General features: G+C 40.2%; 1 protein-coding gene across 1 annotated transcript in view; it reads left to right on the top strand.

Moving 5' to 3' along the window:
- Positions 1-18958, top strand: part of ELOVL6 (ELOVL fatty acid elongase 6) — a 153597-nt gene that overhangs the window by 83637 nt on the left and 51002 nt on the right. Inside the window, exon 2 of the mRNA XM_021001402.2 lies at positions 8898-9029. Within this exon, the coding sequence (XP_020857061.1) occupies positions 8898-9029 (132 nt within the window). The remainder of the gene's footprint in view (positions 1-8897; positions 9030-18958) is intronic.

Here is an 18958-nt window from a genome sequence, read left to right as displayed (position 1 = left end):
GGCTGCTTCCTGAGCTTCCAGCCCACAGACTGAGGGGTAATCGAGTGGCTGATCAGAGAGGGATTGCAGGGATCTCTTTGCTGGTGCTGAGACAGGAATCTCTCGCTTTACCCATCCTTGGATCTGGGTCACAATTCTGGGTGGCAAGGTCCTAGGGCAAGGAGGAGCGCTGGTGTGGTGGAGCTTGTAGCAGCTGTGGAGAGCAAATCCTCCTCATGGTTCCAAGACAGAAAAGTAAGCTTGTGTTAACTTATGGACCAGAGCACAGCCCAGGAAAGGAGTAAACAACTCGCCCCTTGTACCACCTTGAAAGAACTGAAAACTTGCAGGTTCCTAGAAGCATCTCTAAAAACAGCTGTACAAACTTCCAAAGCTTGGGACAATACATTCTCCACATTAAAAGTACACCTCTACCTTAACAAAGAGTTTATAACTCAAGTAGTTGGCTGGGATCATAAGTAAACCTCGCAAGAAGTGTCAGACCATAGAATCTTTTTTTGGTAGCAAAGAAGATCAAAATATACAACCAGAAGAGACAACAAGCAAAGCTCCTACATCCAAAGCCTCCAAGAAAAATATGAATCAGTCCCAGGCCTTGGAAGAGCTCAAAAGGGATTTTGAGAAGCAAGTAAGAAAAGTAGAGGAAAAACTGGGAAGAGAAATGAGAATGATGCAAGAAAATCATGAAAAGCAAGTCAACAGCTTGCTAAAGGAAACCCAAAAAAATACTGAAGAAAATAACACCTGTAAAAATAGCCTAACCCAGATGGCGAAAGAGGTCCAAAAAGCCAATGAGGAGAAGAATGCCCTAAAAAGCAAAATTGGCCAAATGGAAAAGGAAGTCCAAAAGATTACTGAAGAAAATACTTCCTTAAAAATTAGAATAGAGCAATTGGAAGATAGTGACTTTATGAGAAATCAAAACACTGTAAAACAAATCCAAAAGAATGAAAAATTAGAAAATAATGTGAAATATCTCATTGGAAAAACAGACCTGGAAAATAGGTCCAGGAGAGAATTTAAAATTATTGGACTATCTGAAAGCCATGATCAAAAAAAGAGCCTAGGCATCATCTTTCATGAAATTATCAAGGAAAACTGCCCCGATATTTTAGAACCAGAGGGCAAAATAGAAATTGAAAGAATCCACCGATCTCCTCCAAATTCCAGAGTTCCCGGGTCAAGGAGAAAATATTACAAGCAGCCAGAAAAAAACAATTCAAGTATTGTAGAAACACAATCAGGATAACACAAGATTTAACAGCTTTCTACATTAAGGGCCCGGAGGACATGGAATATAATATTCCGGAGGGCAAAGGAGATAGGATTACAACCAAGAATCACTTACCCAGCAAAACTGAGTATAATCCTTCAGGGAAAAAATGGTCATTCAGTGAAATAGAGGACTTTCAAGCATTCTTGATGAAAAGACCAGAGCTGAATAGAAAATTTGACTTTCAAATACAAGACTCAAGTGGAACATGAAGAGGTAAACAGGAAAGAGAAATCATAAGAGACTTATTAAGATTGAAGTGTTTACATTCCTGCATGGAAAAATGACATTTATAACTCATGAGACCTTTGTCAGTATTAGGGTAGTTGGAGGGAAAAATTATGTGTATGTAGATAGATAGATAGATAGATAGATAGATAGATAGATAGATAGATAGATAGACAAAGGATGCAGGATGAGTTGAAGATGAAGGGGTCATATCTGGAGAATAAAATTAAGGGTGAGAGAGGATTATACTGGAGAAGGAGAAAGGGAGAGGTAGAATGGGGTAAATTATCTCACAAAAAAAAGAAAAGAAAAGGCTCTTACAGTGGAGGGGAAACAGGGGAAGGTGAGAGGGAATGAGTGAATCTTATTCTCATAGGATTTGGCTTAAGGAGGGAATAACATACACACTCAATTGGGTATGGAAATCTGTCTTACCCTACAGGAAAATAGGGGGGAAGGGGACAAGAGAGCAGGGGATGATAGAGAGGAGGCAGATTGGGAAAGGGGTAATCAGAAGCAAACTTCTGAGGAGGGACAGGGTCAAAAGAAAGAATAGAATAAATGGGAGGGGGATAGGATTAAGGGAAATAGAGTTAGTTTTTCACAACATGTCTACTATGGAAGTGTTTTGCATAACTGCACATGTATAACCTATATTGAGTTGCTTGCCTTTTCAATGAGGGTGGGTGGGGAGGGAGGAAGGGAGAAAATTTGGAACCCAAAGTTTTAAAAACACATGTTTAAAAAAAATGTTTTCACATGCAACTGGGAAATAAGAAATACAGGAAATTGGGTACAGAAATCTATCCTGCCCTACGGGAAAATAGAATGGGAAGGGGATAAGAGAAGAGTGGGAGAGATAAAAGGGAGGACAGACTAGGGGAAGGGATATTCAAAATGCGTGCCATCTTGGGGTGGGAGGAGGGGAGAGTTTGGGTGAAAAATTGGGACTCAAAATCTTGTAAAAGTGAATGTTGAAAGTAAAAATAAATAAATTTTTAAAAAAATTAAAATTAAAAATTAAAAAAAACTTGAAAAAAAAAAAGAATCCTATTCCAAAGCCTGATCACTGCCTGGATTTCTGGGTTCCCAAAGGCTGTGCCATCAGAGTGCAGGTTCTGGCCATGTAGTCTACCAAGCTTGATGGAGTACAAGTAAGCCAGAAGTCAGCTGTATGTTTGTTGATCAAGAGCCAGCTACATTGAAGAGGTTGGACACCAGATGATAAATCATCTTAAAGGAACTCCTAGAGATCAGTTACAAAGTGTGGAGTGATTAATAACAATAGTTGTCATTTACATAGCACTTTTGAGATTTGCAAAATATTTTATATGTGTTACTCAATCTTCAGAACAGCCCTCTGAGATAGATACTACTATTAGGTATTACTGTTATTACCACCCCCATTTTACAGACTGGGGCTCATAAAAGAGTTAAGTGACTTGTCCAAGTTCTCATAGAAAGTAGGATTTGAACTCCTGATGCCAAGTCCGGCATCCTGTCCACTCCTACGTTGTCCACTGTCCTATAATTATAATGTGTGTTGGTGGATGGAGTTCCTATAGAGATAAAATCATGTTGACATATCAGTAATTATACTCTGTCATGATAATGGAGTGTGTGTGTGTGTGTGTGTGTGTGTGTGTGTGTGTGTGTGTGTGTGTGTATGTATTGACAGGTCTAATGCTCATCCTCCCATTCTTCTGGAGGAAGTCTTTGCATGCTTGGGGTAGACATCTCCCTAATAGCCAAAAGTCCAGTATCATTGCCTGCCAGGTCATGAAGGCAGCTGAAACAGGCACTTTGGAGCATTTAGAGCTTGGTCATATATTGAAGATGCCAAGGTCTTCCACTGCATCCTGGGCCATTGCCAGTCATCTTGACTTTTTTCCTGCCCTGGGACTTAGATAACTCTGGAAGAGAGAATGAGGCTCGTGAGGCACAACTCTGCCTCACTTAAATCTTATTCATGCACAAGTCAAGACGTCCCCCATAATGTCATTGGTCTCTTCAACAATGAAGGATGAACAATAACAATGGTGACGGGTCTGGAGTTGGAAGTGACCCTGCACTGTCTCCTCCAACATCTTATCTTATAGGGAGGGAGGGTGCGACATGAAGTCTTAGAACCTGGTTTCAGCATCTGCCTTTGAGGCTTGCTACTTGTGTTACATTGAACCTAACTCCTCTGGTCCTCAGTTTCCTCATATATGGAATGAGGGAGAGTTAGACTAAATGGCATCTGAGGTCCTTTCCAACTCTGGATACCTGGCTCTATGACTTAGGTTCCGATCTTTGCTCTATCACTTGGTGTCTGTGTTTCTTTGAACAGGTCACCCTCTTTAGATATCAGCTCCACTTCTGTAAAATTAACCTTCCCTTTCTAGAAATCCATGATCCTATGACAGATGGGAAAACTGAGGTCTCTTGAAATATTCAAACAGCTATAACATGAAAGAATGTTTAGGTTTGTTCTGCATGGCCCCAAGGGGCAGAACTGAAAGGGGTAGATGATGAAAAGATGAAAATGTGGGGTTGGGGAAATAACTTAATAATAATTAGAGCAGTTGGACAGTAGAATGAGGTGCCCTGGAAGTCATAGGTTCCCTCTCACTGCAGGTCATTGAGTAAAGGGCCAGAGCCTTACCTCAGGGTTCCTCACAGCTAATATAACATGATATCTGAGGTGGGATTTATTAGCTCTGATGTCAGTCAGTCAATAAGTATTTATTAAGCACCTACTGTGTGTCAAGCGCCATGATAAGACCAGTGGTGTACTGATAAGTGTTTAATAGCCAACTCTATAGAGGTGGGGGTGGGGTGGGTGGAGAAATGTCACAGAAGTCTAAACGATTGTTATTAAGTCATGTCCAACTCTTCATGACTCTGTATGGGGTTTTCTTGGCAAGGATGCTGGAGTGATTTGCCATTTCTTTCTCCAGTGGATTAAGTTAAACAGAGGTCGAGTGACTTGTCCAGGATCACACAGCTAGTGAGGATCTGAGGCCAGATGTGAATTCAGGTCTTCCTGACTCCAGTGCTGTAGCCATTGAGCCACCTAGCCGCTTCCTCTAGATGACTGACAGAATCACAAATCAAGTCCTGATTTGCAACGTTTGCCACTTTCCAAGATTTAAATGCTCGCTGTGGAAATTTACCAGTTGACTCCCAGGAGCATATAAGAGCTAACCCCAGCACACCCCTGGCGAAGTCCAGCTCCCAGCTTTGGCTTCTGAGTAAACTAAATTGGCATAAGCAATTAGAATAGGAAAATAGTAGAAACAGTTTATTCTTTATGGAGATCACTGATGCTTGGTTTACAAGTGGTGTGATCATCAAACAGGTTATGTATCTAATAGCATTAGAACTATGTGGACAAGAGTTTGTGAAGCTGTCCCGTGTGTTGGGGGAAACCCTAGTTTAATCAAATTCTGAGGATGCACAGAAAGATTGCTGACCATTGTCTCGTTCCCTAAATATGTGCCCTAAAGCCATATGGGAAGAATCACTATCCCTTGGTAGTACAGTGAAACAAATCCTGAATTTGGAGTCAGGAGACCTGGTTTCATGTTCCAACTCCAACCTTATCAGCTGTGTGAATGTGAGTAAGTCATACATGGCTGGGGTACAGTGGGAGGTAATTTGTGTTTGTTACATGCCTTTGTAATCTTTCTGAGCCTCAGTTTTCTCATCTCTGAAATGGAGATAATAATAGCTCACCTTTATATGGCATTTTATGGTTTCCAAAGACATGCTTATCTCATTTGATCTTTATAGTAACCCTGGGGAGAAGGTGTTATTATTATCCCCATTTTATACATAAGGAAACTGAGGGCCAGAGCCTTACCTCAGGGTCCCTCACAGCTAATATAACATGATATCTGAGGTGGGATTTGAACCTAGGTTTTTCTGAAGCCAAGTTCAAGGTTCTGTCCATGATGCTACATTATCTTATGAGATTGTTGGGAGGAAAACCCTTTTTGAACCATAAAGAGAGAGAGGGAGAGAGAGAATGTGTGTGTGTGTGTGTGTGTGTGTGTGTGTGTGTGTGTGTGTGTGATTTCATTGGTATAAGGAACTCCTTCTAAGAGAACTCTACCAATACTAACTTCACTTAGAGGCTTAGAGAAATCGCACAGCCTAGATGTGTCAGAGGCAGGACTTGAACCCAAGTTTTCATGACTCAAGAACAGTAAAACAGTTCTCTCTCTCTCTCTTCTCTCTCTCTCTCTCTCTCTCTCTCACACACACACACACACACACACACACACACACACACACACATACTCTTTATATAGTAATGATATTAATGTGGAATTATATCTCTAATCCAATGGCACCTCAAATCTGAACCAAACTGTATGAACTCTGAAATTGAGTGGAATGAAAGGTTAGTACCTACTCTAGAGTGACTAGAACCAGTTATGATTAATTAGAAAGGGCTCTTAGAGCAAGATGAGTCTTCGTTATTTGGCATCATCTGGCATCATTTGGAATACATTTGGCAGAGAAGCAAGAAGCTATTAAAAAAACAGAGAATGTTGGGAAAACTTTTTTTTTTAATTTGCTTTTGGCTAAGAGCAATAGAAAGGCTTTTTCTGCCACAGGTTAGAGGGGAGAATTGGGCTTAACAAATCGCCATGATACTCTGCAGAATAGTATCTCATTGAATCTGTTTCCCTTCATTTTACTCCTAATACAAGCGCAAGAAATTCAGACTCACTGCTTGGCATTTAAGATTATGTCTTACCAAAGGCAAGTATTTCAGCAATAACTATTTAATTCATACCCTCAAATACCTCTTCCTGGATATATCTAAATAATTACCTTTTCCAGATAATTTCCCTAATTCTCCACTTCTCTTTCCATACTTAGAAATAGCCTGAATTTCCCTGAAGTAGTTTTTTAAAAGCTACCACCAACACATGATATTAAAAGCCTATTTTCTGTAGTTATTATAATTAGAACTTGCAATTATTGGGAAAATTGAATTATTCTTCCCATTAAAATTATGCTGGTTTTTCAGATGACGAGATATCAGATTGGCCAGAGGAGCTTTGGGGAAACATCAGTGAGATATATTATTAAGCTTTCATTTATGAGCAAACTCTCCTGTAGTTATTATCTTTACATTAACTTAAATAGGAATGCTTTTATGTAAATAAGGTATGAGCCAGCCCTTTGAGTCAGCAATACATGCCAGCAGTTAGAAAATATAGGACGATTTGCAGATAATGCATTTCATATTAACCCATTGTGGTTTCTGTTCTATGCCCAGGAACTCACTTTTCTCTTTTTTGGAAGTGTACTAAGTTAGGTTATTTCAAAAATCTCTATTAAATCCATGTGCAGAGATTGACTTTTTTCCATCAGTTTGTATTACATTGTTTCTCATCTAATCTTTGAGGTGGTTTTCATCATTACTAGCACCATTTACTTTCAATTTCTACTGTGATAGGGGGCAGCTAGGTGGCACAGTGGATAAAGCACCAGCCCTGGAGTAAGGAGGACCTGAGTTCAAATCCGGCCTCAGACACATGATACTCACTAGCTGTGTGACCCTGGGCAAGTCACTTAACCCCAATTGCCTTGCAAAATTTTTTTTTAAAAATTTCTACCATGATAGAGAAGTTTAGGAAGATTTTCAAGTTTCACTGTCAAGGAAAAGGCCCAACAAAAATGTTTGCCAAAACATGTGTCTATAATCTTGTCACTATGATAGAAAATGTTTTGGGGACAAATTAGTAATGAATTTAGTACTTACAGTGCTACTTTCTTAATGCGAAAACAATTTCCTCATCTTCCTTCACACAACAATATCTTGAGAAAACATTTATTTCAATGCAAATTTTCTCTATGAAGGAAATTTTCTAGGCCAAATCTGATTGACAGGTTATCCCAGTCAGATGCATACCCTGGCATGTCTTAAACATTCAGCTTAGCACTATGTAAGTAAGGCCAATTCCTCATCTGTAAAATAAATAAGTTAGACTAAATGGCCCCTGAAGGGTCCTTCCAGATTTACGAGGTTGGCTAATGATCTGTCTTTAACATTCTTTCTACCTCTATATAAGCTAGCAATATGGAAAAGTAGGGTATATTTGGTGACCTCCTTTGGAGGTTTTCTTGGCGAAGATACTGGAGTGGTTTGCCATTTCCTTCTCCAGCTCATTTTACAGATGAGGGAACTGAGGCAAACAAGCGACCAGATTTGAACTCAGGCCTTCCTGACTCCAGGCACAGCACTCTATCTGCTTTGCCAGGCTACGGTTTTAATTGACCTCTTGCCCCAAAACAGAAACCCAGTTGCCAGGTGTGTCTAATCTCCATGAAAATCAAAGAATCCATTGTCAACCAACTTTGAAAAATGAAACCTTCTACCTAGACAACTAGGTGGCACAGTGGATAGAGTGTTGTACTTGGAGTTAAGACCTCAGTTCAAATCTAGCCTCAGGCACTTACTAGCTATGTGATTTTGGGCAAGTCACCTAACTTTTGTCTGCCTCAGTTTCCTCATCTGCAAAATATGGGTAATAATAGCACTTACCTCCAAAGGTTATTGTGAGGATAAAGAAAGATAATTTTTGTTTAAAAAAAAAAGCATTTGGCAAACCTTAAAAAGTGCCTCATAAATGCTAGATATTATTAAGCAACATTCTCCATCTTTATCTCCTTTGTCTTCAGTGGCAGTCTTTTAAATATGTATATGCATATACATATATATGATACATATATAGATATAGATATTATACACACATTTATTTTAGGAAATCATAATTATAGTGGTACATAGATAGAGCCCTGGGCCTGGAGTCAGAAAGATTCTGAGTTCAAATCCAGCCTTAGACACTTACTAGCAGTGTGACCCTGGGCCAATCCTTTAAACCCTATTTGCTTCAGGTCCTCATCTGTAAAATGGGTACATACCATAGAAGGAAATGGCAAGCCACTCCAGTATCTTTGCCAAGAAAAGCTGATGGACAAGTCCATGGGGTCGTAAAGAGTCGGACATGACCAAACAGTGGCAATTATAAGTTAACTAAAAGAAAAGGCTAGCACGCTAAAAGAAAGCCCGGTGCTTGGCACCAAGTTTAAATGTGTTGGGTAATCTGTGGAACAGCCTTGCTTATGAAGAGAGAAACTCAGGTAGTCCAGTCAGCCAAATAGGCGGCTCAGCTCCTCTGTCCTCAGTGAGGAAGGACATTCTCAGGCACAGGAAAGATCAATGTGCTTGCATCGCCGGCTTCCAGCGATTTCAGTTAGCAGGAGTGGTATGAAATGTGATTTAATTTCAAGGGAGGAAAATTGCCGCATTGGGATGAGTCTGGATCTCAGCTTTGAATGGCTAGTGGGAGACTCATGACATTTTCTTTTTTCTGGTTTGTTTTCTTTACAGGAAGAAATCATTCTTGTTTTCAGCTCTGTATGCTGCCTTTATATTTGGCGGTCGGCACCTAATGAACAAACGGGCAAAGTTTGAGCTGAGGAAGCCGCTTGTGCTGTGGTCTCTGAGCCTTGCAGTCTTCAGGTAAGTTCCCTTTATTTCACTGCCAAGATATAGCCAGGGCACCTCAGTGAGGTGACACCTGGAAGCTTTGTTTTTATTGGTAGAGAGGTTTTTTTTCCCCTTATTTGACATTTTGATCATAAATGTGATGCCTCAGTGATATAAAACCATCATTTAAGAAAGTTCACATAGCAGTTTAGTCATGGGATAATCAGTCTGCTTGGGTGGGGAATGAAGAAGAAGGAGTTGGTCTGGACAGGCAGCCAGGTGCGGTAGTGGACAGAACTCGGGATTTGAGTCAGCAGCATCTGAATTTAAATCTTACCTCAGCCACTCACTAGCCATATGAACCTGGTGGGCATGTCTCTTGATCTCTCTCAGCCTCAGTTTCTCCATCTGTAAAATGACAAAAATAATAGTACCTCTGTCCCAGGGTTGTTGGGAAGATCAAATGAGATAATATATTTTAAAGTTCTTTGCACACTTTAAAGCATAAAGTATATGAGTTAGCTATTATTTTTACCAAAAGATTGCTCCTTCAATGATTCGATTCTCTTGCTAAGGTAGTAGTGAAAAAAGAGGTAATACTTTTTGCAGTAGACCACTTATTTCCTTTGCTTAGAGACAGACAAAGAACAGAATAGAAATTTAATCAAGTGTATATTTTAAAGTCACAGGACCAGGCTAGGCTTCAGTTTTACTAGTATGTTCCTTATGCTTGTGACTCTTGGTTCAGCGAGGAGACTCTGGCAAAAGACGGTCTTGATAATCTTAAGCATCCCCTTCTGTAAGTACACTGAGATTCCCCAGAGCCAGAGGATACCTTAGCCCCTGCCACAGAGACACCTGGGTGATTCTGACGTTCAGATGTGACCGCCTGTTACCTGACAAAGAGGCAAAGCCAAGGTCTCCAAACCAGCTTCCATCTCTGTCCATGCCACCTGTCACTGAACAAACAGACAGATTCCTGGAGCCAGAAAATGCACTTCTGGCTTTGGAATACTAGGTTTAGGCAGGCCCCAGACCATTGGCAGACAGCTGGTGCTGGAGCAGGTAGCCCATTTGTCCAGAGAACAGCAGTGACTCCCCTCAGGTCTGCGCTTTGTCGGCTAACTTGACGATTGGCACATAGACTTCTTTCTCTCTCCACTCAATTTGCCTCCACCCTAATCAAATCAATCAGTCAGTATTTATTACAAACCTACCTTGTGCCTGACACTGTACTGACTTACAGTAAGGTTAGTAATCTAAGTTGGAACCAGATATTAAAGAGCCTAAAAAGCTAAACAGGTTTATATTTTCTCCTAAGGCTAATAGGGGGTCACTGATGCTTATTGAGTAGAGGAGTGATGCGGTCAACATTTGTTTAAGGAGAATTACTTTCGCAGGAGGGTAGGCTGAGATGGGAAGAGAGTTGAGGCAGGGAGACCAGTTAGGAGGCCTTTGTAAGTATCTAGGTGATAGGCAAAGAGGATCTAAACTAGAGTGGCAGATTGAAGGGCTGTATATAAGAGATATTGCGCGGGTAGAAACAGCCGGGTTTGACAGCTCATTGAATATGCAGTATGAAAGAGAGTGAGCAGTCAAGGATAACACTTTTAAATCTGAGAGAATAAAATAATGGTGGTACCCCTGGCAGAAACAGGGAAGTTTAGAAAAGGGGTGAGTTTGGGGGGAAAACACATTCTGTTTTTGACATTGAATTGTAGATGTCTGCAGGACAGATATATAGATCTGTGAGTCATCACTATGGAGTAATAATTAAACCCATGGGAGCTGATGAAGTTAATGAAAGAGAGCTTAAAGAAGGAGGAAGAAGAGGCCTAAGAGTGAGCCTTGGGGAGTCCCTCAGGGAGGGTATGAGCTGGATGGTAAACCAGCAAAGGAGGCTGAGAAGGAGCAATCAGACAGCTAGGAGACAAACCAGGAGAGAGTTGTGTTGCATAAGCTCAGAAAGGAGAAAGTGGTCAGCAGCGTCAGATACAACAGACAGAGCTGAAAGAAGGAAGACTGGGGGAAGAAAATAGAAAACATCAGACTTGCTAATTAAGAGATCAGGATAGCCAGGTGGCACAGTGTCCACTGTGGGAGAGAGCCAGTCCTGGAATCAGGAAGACTAGCTTTCTGTTCAAAACCAGCCTTACTAACTGTGTGACCCTGGGCAAGTCACTTCACCCTGTTTGCCTCAGTTTCCTCGTGTATAAAATGAGCTGGAGAAGGAAATGGCCAACCACTCCAATACCTTTGCCAAGAAAACCCCAAATGAGGTCACAAAGAGTAGGACATGACTGAACAGCTCAACAGCAAATTAGCAAATTAAGAGCTCGGTGGTAATTTGGAGAGAGTAGTTTTAGTCAAGTGCTAAGACATGCTGAAATTCTGGCAGATGACCTCAGGAGTCTTTGCCAGTTCTAAAGCCCGTGATCCACCCAATGCACTGGACGTCACCCTCCGGGAAATAAGAAGAGTGTTAAAGAGCTTCCATTTAACAATTTAATGTGGGACCACTTATCTTGACAGTCCATACTAACCGCTGGTGTAATATGAGTGCTGTGTAAAGTGGTGTTTCCTTTGGTAAGTGCTAAAATTGCCTTTTTCAGACCTCACAAAGTGAAGCTGTAGTTTGTGAAATTCAGTGAACAAGTCAGTGTTCGTCCTACCTTTCACTGTTGTACACACTTTAACGGTGTCTCCACCTTTCCAGATTAGAGTCCTAACTTTCTGTATTGAAGAGTCCCTCTACTTCCTGCATAACTTCAGGGTGATAAAACCAGAGCCAAATGAGACTTCACACATCATTTAGTCCAATGCCTTCATTTTAGAAATGAGGAAATTGAGGTCTAGAAAAGTGTAGTGAGCTGTTCAGGGTCTCACAGATTAAACAGCAGACCCGGGATTCAAACTCAGGTCCCATGCCTTGAAATTCAGTGCTCCATGTTCAGCAGTCTTCCATGGAACTACATTGTGCTTCTCTTCTTGACCTTTTCTAGAGAAGGGAGAAGATCAGGATTTCACATAAAACTACAAATGAGGCAAGCTAAGGTATTGTACCATAGAAACCACCAGGAATTTTCAAAAAGTTAGTTTATTTCCTAAACCGACTTTTTCATTAAGATAATTCTGTAATTTTATTTCACTCACATTGAATCTAATTCTGACTGCATGCATTTTAAGGAAACGTCTGTATTTTTCAAGTATTTTTAAAATACTTCTCATGATGAAAGAATGTTATCTGATGGACTAAAATTACCTGAGTTAGAAGACCTCATCCCAAAGAACCTACTGCCATTTTTTTCCTTCAGGTATCCAATATATTTTTTTAATGCAGTTGGGAGGGGGTTAAGTGACTTGCCTAAGGTCACACAGCAAGTAAGTGTCTGAGGACAGATCTGAACTTAAATCCTCCTTACTCTAGTACTGGTACTCTATCCGCTGTGCCGTCTAGCTGCCCTGTGTATCCAATAAATTTTCAAGAATAATATTAACATAAATTACTCTTGAGAAGTATATCTATTTTCACCTTGCTAGTTGTTTATGGAGCTAAAAGTGGACATATTGGTAAATTTTAATTAAAAATTCACTCATTTGATCAAGTAACTTCATTATTATTACGTGCAAATTTGCTTTCCATAAGGAAAGCTGAATAGATTTGCTTTGCTGAAACTGAATAATTTCAGAATTGTTCTGTATAAATATATGGATATTGATATCTGTATCCAGGGGATCTGTCTGTATCCAGCCGCCTGAAGATAGATATATCTATATCAAAAGAGGGTGGGCGTCATCCAGATTGCGATTTAGTTTAGAGGCACTCTACTTGTAGAACATTCCCTCTACCAGGGATCTGAGAGGTTCTATGATTTGCCCATGGTCAGAATGCTAAGGTGTATGAGAGACAATACCCCACAAGATTGATTTTCTAGTCATTATGTATGCCACATGGCCTTTTTTTACTTATGTGGCTCCATCCACAGACAAAACAATTTTTAAAATAAATTGTTTTATACAATGTTTTAAATTAAGAGAATGTTTCTGTCCTTTATTTTGATCAAAAGTACAAAAAAAACCCTTAATATTTAAAAGGGTTTTTTTCCTCTTTAAAAAATCAGTGAAAATCTTTTCTACCTCATTCACTGCTGATGAGAACTTTCTCCTAATTTTTGAAGTTCAACAGTTCATTTCTTTGAGTAGCAAAAGACTGGTTCTTGTCTTAGGCTAGGTTTGCTTATGAACAAGAGTGGAAGTAAAATTAAATAAATTCATACAATAACTAAACCAAATACTTTGTCAGTTATCTACATGTTTAACATAAAAGTGGGAGTATTTTTTGCCTGAATTATCTGTATAGCTTACTTATTTTTCATTTCATTTTAGTATGTACACATATTCAGTCTTTGTCTACACTGTGCATATTTAAAAATAATCTTTATTGATATTTTGCTTTTATGTCACCTTCATTTCCAAATATATTTCTTCCTCTTCCTCTACCCAGAGAGCCATCCCTTGTATTAAAAGAGATGGAGAGATAACAATAGTTCCTCAAAATTAACCAACATATCAGTTGAGTCTGACAGTATGTGTGATGGTCTATACCTATAGTTCCCCTTTCCCTTAGCAAGGAAAGGAGAGAGGTGCATTTTTTCATGGCTACTTTGGCGCCAAGCTTTATTACCATAATTACACAAGGTTCAGTTATCATTAGTAGTGGTGGTAGTGGTGGCGTAGTTCTTTCCATTTTCATTGCTGTATTTATTGGGAATATTATATTCCTGGTTCTGCTTACTTTAGATGAGCTCCTATAAGTCTTCCAATATTCTTCCATATTTATCTTAATCTTTTCTTCCAGTACAGTAATATTCTTTCACATTAACGTATCACAGTTTGTTTAGCCATTTCCCAATTGATGGGCATCTAGGTTGTTTCCAGGTTTTGGATACTAGAAAATGGGCTGCCATAACTATGTTGGAGTATATGAGAACTTTCTTTGGACTTCTTGGGGTACTTGCCTTCCAGTAGGATTTCTGAGTCAAAGGATGTGGACAGCAATGTACTATTTAATTGGGGTTCAGAGCTATGATAGAATTCACTCACTTGTTACTGATTCTGTTCTGAACTGTAGATCCACCCTATCTCTTTAAGGCAGAGGTTCTTTATCTTTTTTGTATCATGATCCCCTGTGCAGTCTGATAAAGCCTATGGACCGTACCAGAATAATGTTTTTAAATGCATAAAATAAAGCATATTACAAAAGAAACCAATTATGTTATATTGAAATAAAACTCTCTACATACGTGTTTTTTAGAAGTTCACAGGCTCTGGGTTAAGAACTCCTTTGAGCAATATGAACCATAAGCTTCCAGTATCAATCAGTCATTTTTCCTGTCCCACCAAACCCAAGTACAGACAATCTGTGATTTACTTAGGTGACTGTATGTCTTTTGGTCCTCAGTGTCTGCACATCTCCATAAGCTAGTGACTGAGATAACACAGATCATTTGAATCCCCAGGTCTTTTAGATAATATTATTGCACAGCAGGAAGTCCAAGCTGGGGTCACCTTTGATAGTAATCTACTTCTCAGTAAAAGAACATCAAAAATCTCGTGGTGCTATCTCTGTAACCTCATTAAGCTGCCATGGCATCTCCCTCAGAAGGACCTAAATCATTCATTTCTCTTACTGTTCAATCTCAGTTAGGTTACTGTAATTCATTTTTAATGGCCCTTCCAAAATGTTTAATTAATAAACTTCATTCCCTTCACAATGCAACAGCTGTGCTTTAAAAAAAATTGTCTGGTGCTATTGCACTGGGTGATTTTTTTTTCCTGAGAGTTAGCATAAATGTTATCTAGTAGACCAGTGGTTATTTCAATTCAATTCAATTTTAATTAATTTTAATAAAAAGCCTACTATGTGCTAGGCACTATTCTAGGCATTGAGGATAAAAATGCAAAGAATGAAGCAGTCCCTATTCAAAAGGAGCTCACATTCTAATTAGACAAGTGTATGTATACATAGATATACTCACATATATATGTATGTGTATATATATATATATATATATATATATATATATATGCATACATACTATGTATAGTAGTACCTATGGGCATATATACATGAATGGATGAATAGATAGATAGATAGATAGATAGATAGATAGATAGATAGATAGATAGATGGAAAGATAGAAAGAAAACCAATACAAAATAGTTCAGTATAAGGTAGCTTGGGAGGGAGGGCACTAGCAGTTAGGAATAAGGAATATCAGGAAAGGCTTCCTACAGAAGGTAATTTTTGAGCTGTGTCTTGAAGGAAGAGAGGGTTTCTATGAGGTGGGTGTGAAAAGAGAATGCTTTCCAGGCATGGAAGTCAGCTGTATAAAAGCATGGAGAGGGACCTGGAGTACTGTGGTTGAGTAACAGGGAGAAGGCTAAGTTGTCTGTGTCATAGAGTATAGGAGGGGATGGATGGTAAATGAGGTTGGTGCCAGGTTTTTATGAGCTCAAAAACTAAAGTGTGTGTTATAGCCTAGAAGGCAATAGGGAGCCACTGGAGTATACTGAGTAAGGGAGTGTCATGGTGGGATCTACTCTTGCAGCATATCTTCTTGTCAGCAGTGTGGAGGGTGGGCTGAAATAAGGAGGGACCTCAAGCAAGACTATCAATTAGGAGACTTTTGAAGTAATCTTGGCTAAAGGGGATATGGTCCAGAACTAAGCTTGAAATGGTTAAGTAGAGAGAAGGGGCCATATTTCAGAGTTATTGTGGTGGTGGAGGTAACAGCAGGATCTAACAGCTGATTGGAAGCACGGGTGAAAGAGAGTCGAGTCTTAAAGATAACGTCAAGGTTACAAACTTAGGAAAATGGAAGGATGGTCAACCCTTTGACAGAAATGGTAAAGTGTAGAAAATCAGAGTATTGGGTGGAAAAGATGATGAGTTGTTTTCAATGTGCTGACTTGGAGATGTTCTTTGCACAATGCCAATAAAGTTCGTTGACTGATACTCTGGAATTTGAAATGCCTTGTCGATGGCTGGTGCTGAAGGACTGAAACTCCAGGGAGAGACTAGAATTGGGAATGTAGATCTGAGACTCATGGGCCTAGAGTTGATCATTAAGTCCATGGGTGCTGATGAGGTTACCAAGAGAGAGAATATAGAGAGAAGAGAGTAGGGTGGAGCACAGAGAACACCTGACCTGAGCTTTGGATGAAGCTCAGCTAATCTGAGTGCAGCCTGCATGTCAGTCAGCTGGGTCTTTCATTCTGTCTTTCCCAATTCTACTAATTATCAGAATAGTGATTCCAAGGTCTTCACATGAACCAAATTCTCATTCATTTAGCAAATATCTGTTTTGTGTCCATTTTGTCCAAGGCACCGTACTAAAGCAAATTTAAAAAATCCCTTTTCTGAGGGACGGGGGCTGTGAGAATGACATCGTTAAATAAGATGCAGTTTTTCTCTAAAGACGAAGGAGGTTATTAAAGCTTAAAGCTGCACTGAGACTTTTGAGATGCTCTGTAGAATATAGACTCTAATTGGTGCACCAAAAGAATTATAAACCTCATCCCATAATTTCTCCTTCCACTGCTTTAGGCAAAGCCAACAAACCTAAAAAGAAAAGACAGAAAAGCCACCTAGAAAATTAGTTCTATGCTGAAAAGACATGGAATGCGTATTCATCTCCCAAAGCTATGAGAATCTCCTTGTACTCATATGATGACATAGGAACCAAAAGGGGAAAGGAAGCTACCTTAGATGAAAAGATCACCTTGCTTTTACGACATTCAGAGCCCATGCAGTAATGACAAGTTAGAGCCAAAAGGTACCTTCTTCTACTTGTTGAGTTGTTTCAGTCATGTCTGACTCTTCATGACCCCATTTGGGGTTTTCTTGGTAAAGATATGGACTGGTTTGCCGTTTCCTCCTCCAGCTCATTTTACAGATGAGGAAACTGAGGCAAATAGGGTTACTTGCCCAGGGTCACACTAGCTAATCTGAACTCAGGTCTTCCCGACTCCAGAGCCAGCACTCTATCTACTATGCTACCTAGCCACCCAGATGGTGCCTTAGGGATCATCTGTTCCAGTGTAGCCATTTTTACAGCTGAAGAACTGAACTCTGACTTTGTTCTTAGCTGCCTGCACCACCTTGCCGAATCACATACCCTCTCTGAGCCTCGGTTTCTGTATCTGTAAAATAATGGAGTTGGACTAAATTATTTTTTAAAGGCCCGTCTAGTGCTAAATCCTATAAATCTTTTGTAATTCTTTTTTTCAAGATCAGGATTTGTAAATTGGAGGAATAAAGTAATTCTCAGTTATCTTAAGCATGGGCCAGATACTTGCTGTTTCAAGTTCTGGGACACCCAACTCAAAACACATATGGCGAACTTTGAATTTTGCAAGTTTCCTCCAAAACCTGCCTCCCCTCCCTGTGCGTGTTAATGACACCCCTCATCCCCCCGTGCTTGAAGCTGTTTCCGTCTTCCCTGCACCTCGCAGGCACTCATGCCCAGACCAGTTGACTCTTCCTCACACCTGCTCTCTTTGCGATATGCTCACATTGAAGACCTTGCTCAGCCTACCACTCTTGCAATGGCCTGCTAGCCAGTCCCTCTTACTCCAATGCCCCTCCCTCGCCTCTTATCCAATCCTTACCTGACTGCCAGAATCCTTGAGTCATTCATAATGAAGATTAGAGTCCTCACCACAGCAGCTGCAGCAAGAGGGTACAAGCCCTGGAAGACCCACAGAGTTAGAAAGACTTTTGAGACAGACCTTGGGTTGGGCTACAGATTGTCTAAGGATTCACCTTGCTAAATTTTCAGACTGCTGTGGAGTGACAGATATATCAGCAGTTCTTACCATCCATCTTTGTTGCTGTTTAGTCATTTTTCAGTCATGTGCGACTCTACATGACCCCCTATTTGGGGTTTTCTTGGCAAAGATACTGGACTGGTTTGCCGTTTCCTTCTCGTTTTACAGATTTTACATTTACACATTTTATAGAAACTGAGACAAACAGGGTTAAGTGACTAGCCCAGGATCACACAGCTAGTACATGTCTGAGGCTGGATTTGAACTCAGGTCTTCCTGACTCCAGACCTGGCACTTCATCCACTGTGCCACCTAGCTGCCCAAAGTCCATCTACTAAAGTATAAAGAGCTTGCAGTGTGGGTCATTGAAAGAGAACCTGGGCCAGCAGAACCGGACATTTTCAAAGTATCCACAGCTTCCTTTGTTCATTCAGTTGTGCTCTCCACCTCTAGTGCCAACTGAGTAAAGCCCAGCCTTCTCAGGATGACATTCAAGGCCTTTTGCTGTCTAGCTCAAGCTACTTTTCTGGTTTGATTTCTTACTATTCCCCTTCAAGTACTCTATGTTTTCATTAATTGACAAATTATTCACTCCTTTCTTCAAGAATCATTTCTTAAGTGCCTATTGTTTGCCATTCTAAATAAACTGTATTTACTCTCTTTAGAGACATTGAATGCTTTGCTGGCTTTACTATTTCCAGGGCCTGAAGGGTGTCCTACCCCTTTCTACCCCTCTTTTCTTTTCTCCTGGAATCCATCACCTCCACCAAGGTTTAGTTTAAATGCCACCTCCTCCATGAAGCCAGTTCTGATTCATAGGATCATAAATCTAAGCTGGGAAGCATGTCAGAGACCACATAGTTCAATTTCCTCATTTTGAAGATGAGGAAACGGGGGTTCACAAAAGTGTCTTACCCAAAATAATGCCAGAAGAAACTATTAAAGATGGGATTTGAATCCATGTTCTATGAATCAAAAGCCTCTTTCTTTCCAATGTACCATCCTACCTCCTGCAATCTAAAAGTGATCATCCCCTTCCTTTGAAGCAAGGACTCTTAACCAGTTTTTCTGCCATGGACCCCTTTGGTAGGGCAGCCAGGTGGCCCAGTGGATAGAGGAGAGCTGGGCCT

Source organism: Phascolarctos cinereus, unplaced genomic scaffold (assembly GCF_003287225.1).
Source record: "Phascolarctos cinereus isolate Bilbo 61053 unplaced genomic scaffold, phaCin_HiC Scaffold_9;HRSCAF=440, whole genome shotgun sequence".
Classification (NCBI taxonomy): domain Eukaryota; kingdom Metazoa; phylum Chordata; class Mammalia; order Diprotodontia; family Phascolarctidae; genus Phascolarctos; species Phascolarctos cinereus.
This window is presented reverse-complemented; position numbering and strand designations above follow the sequence as displayed.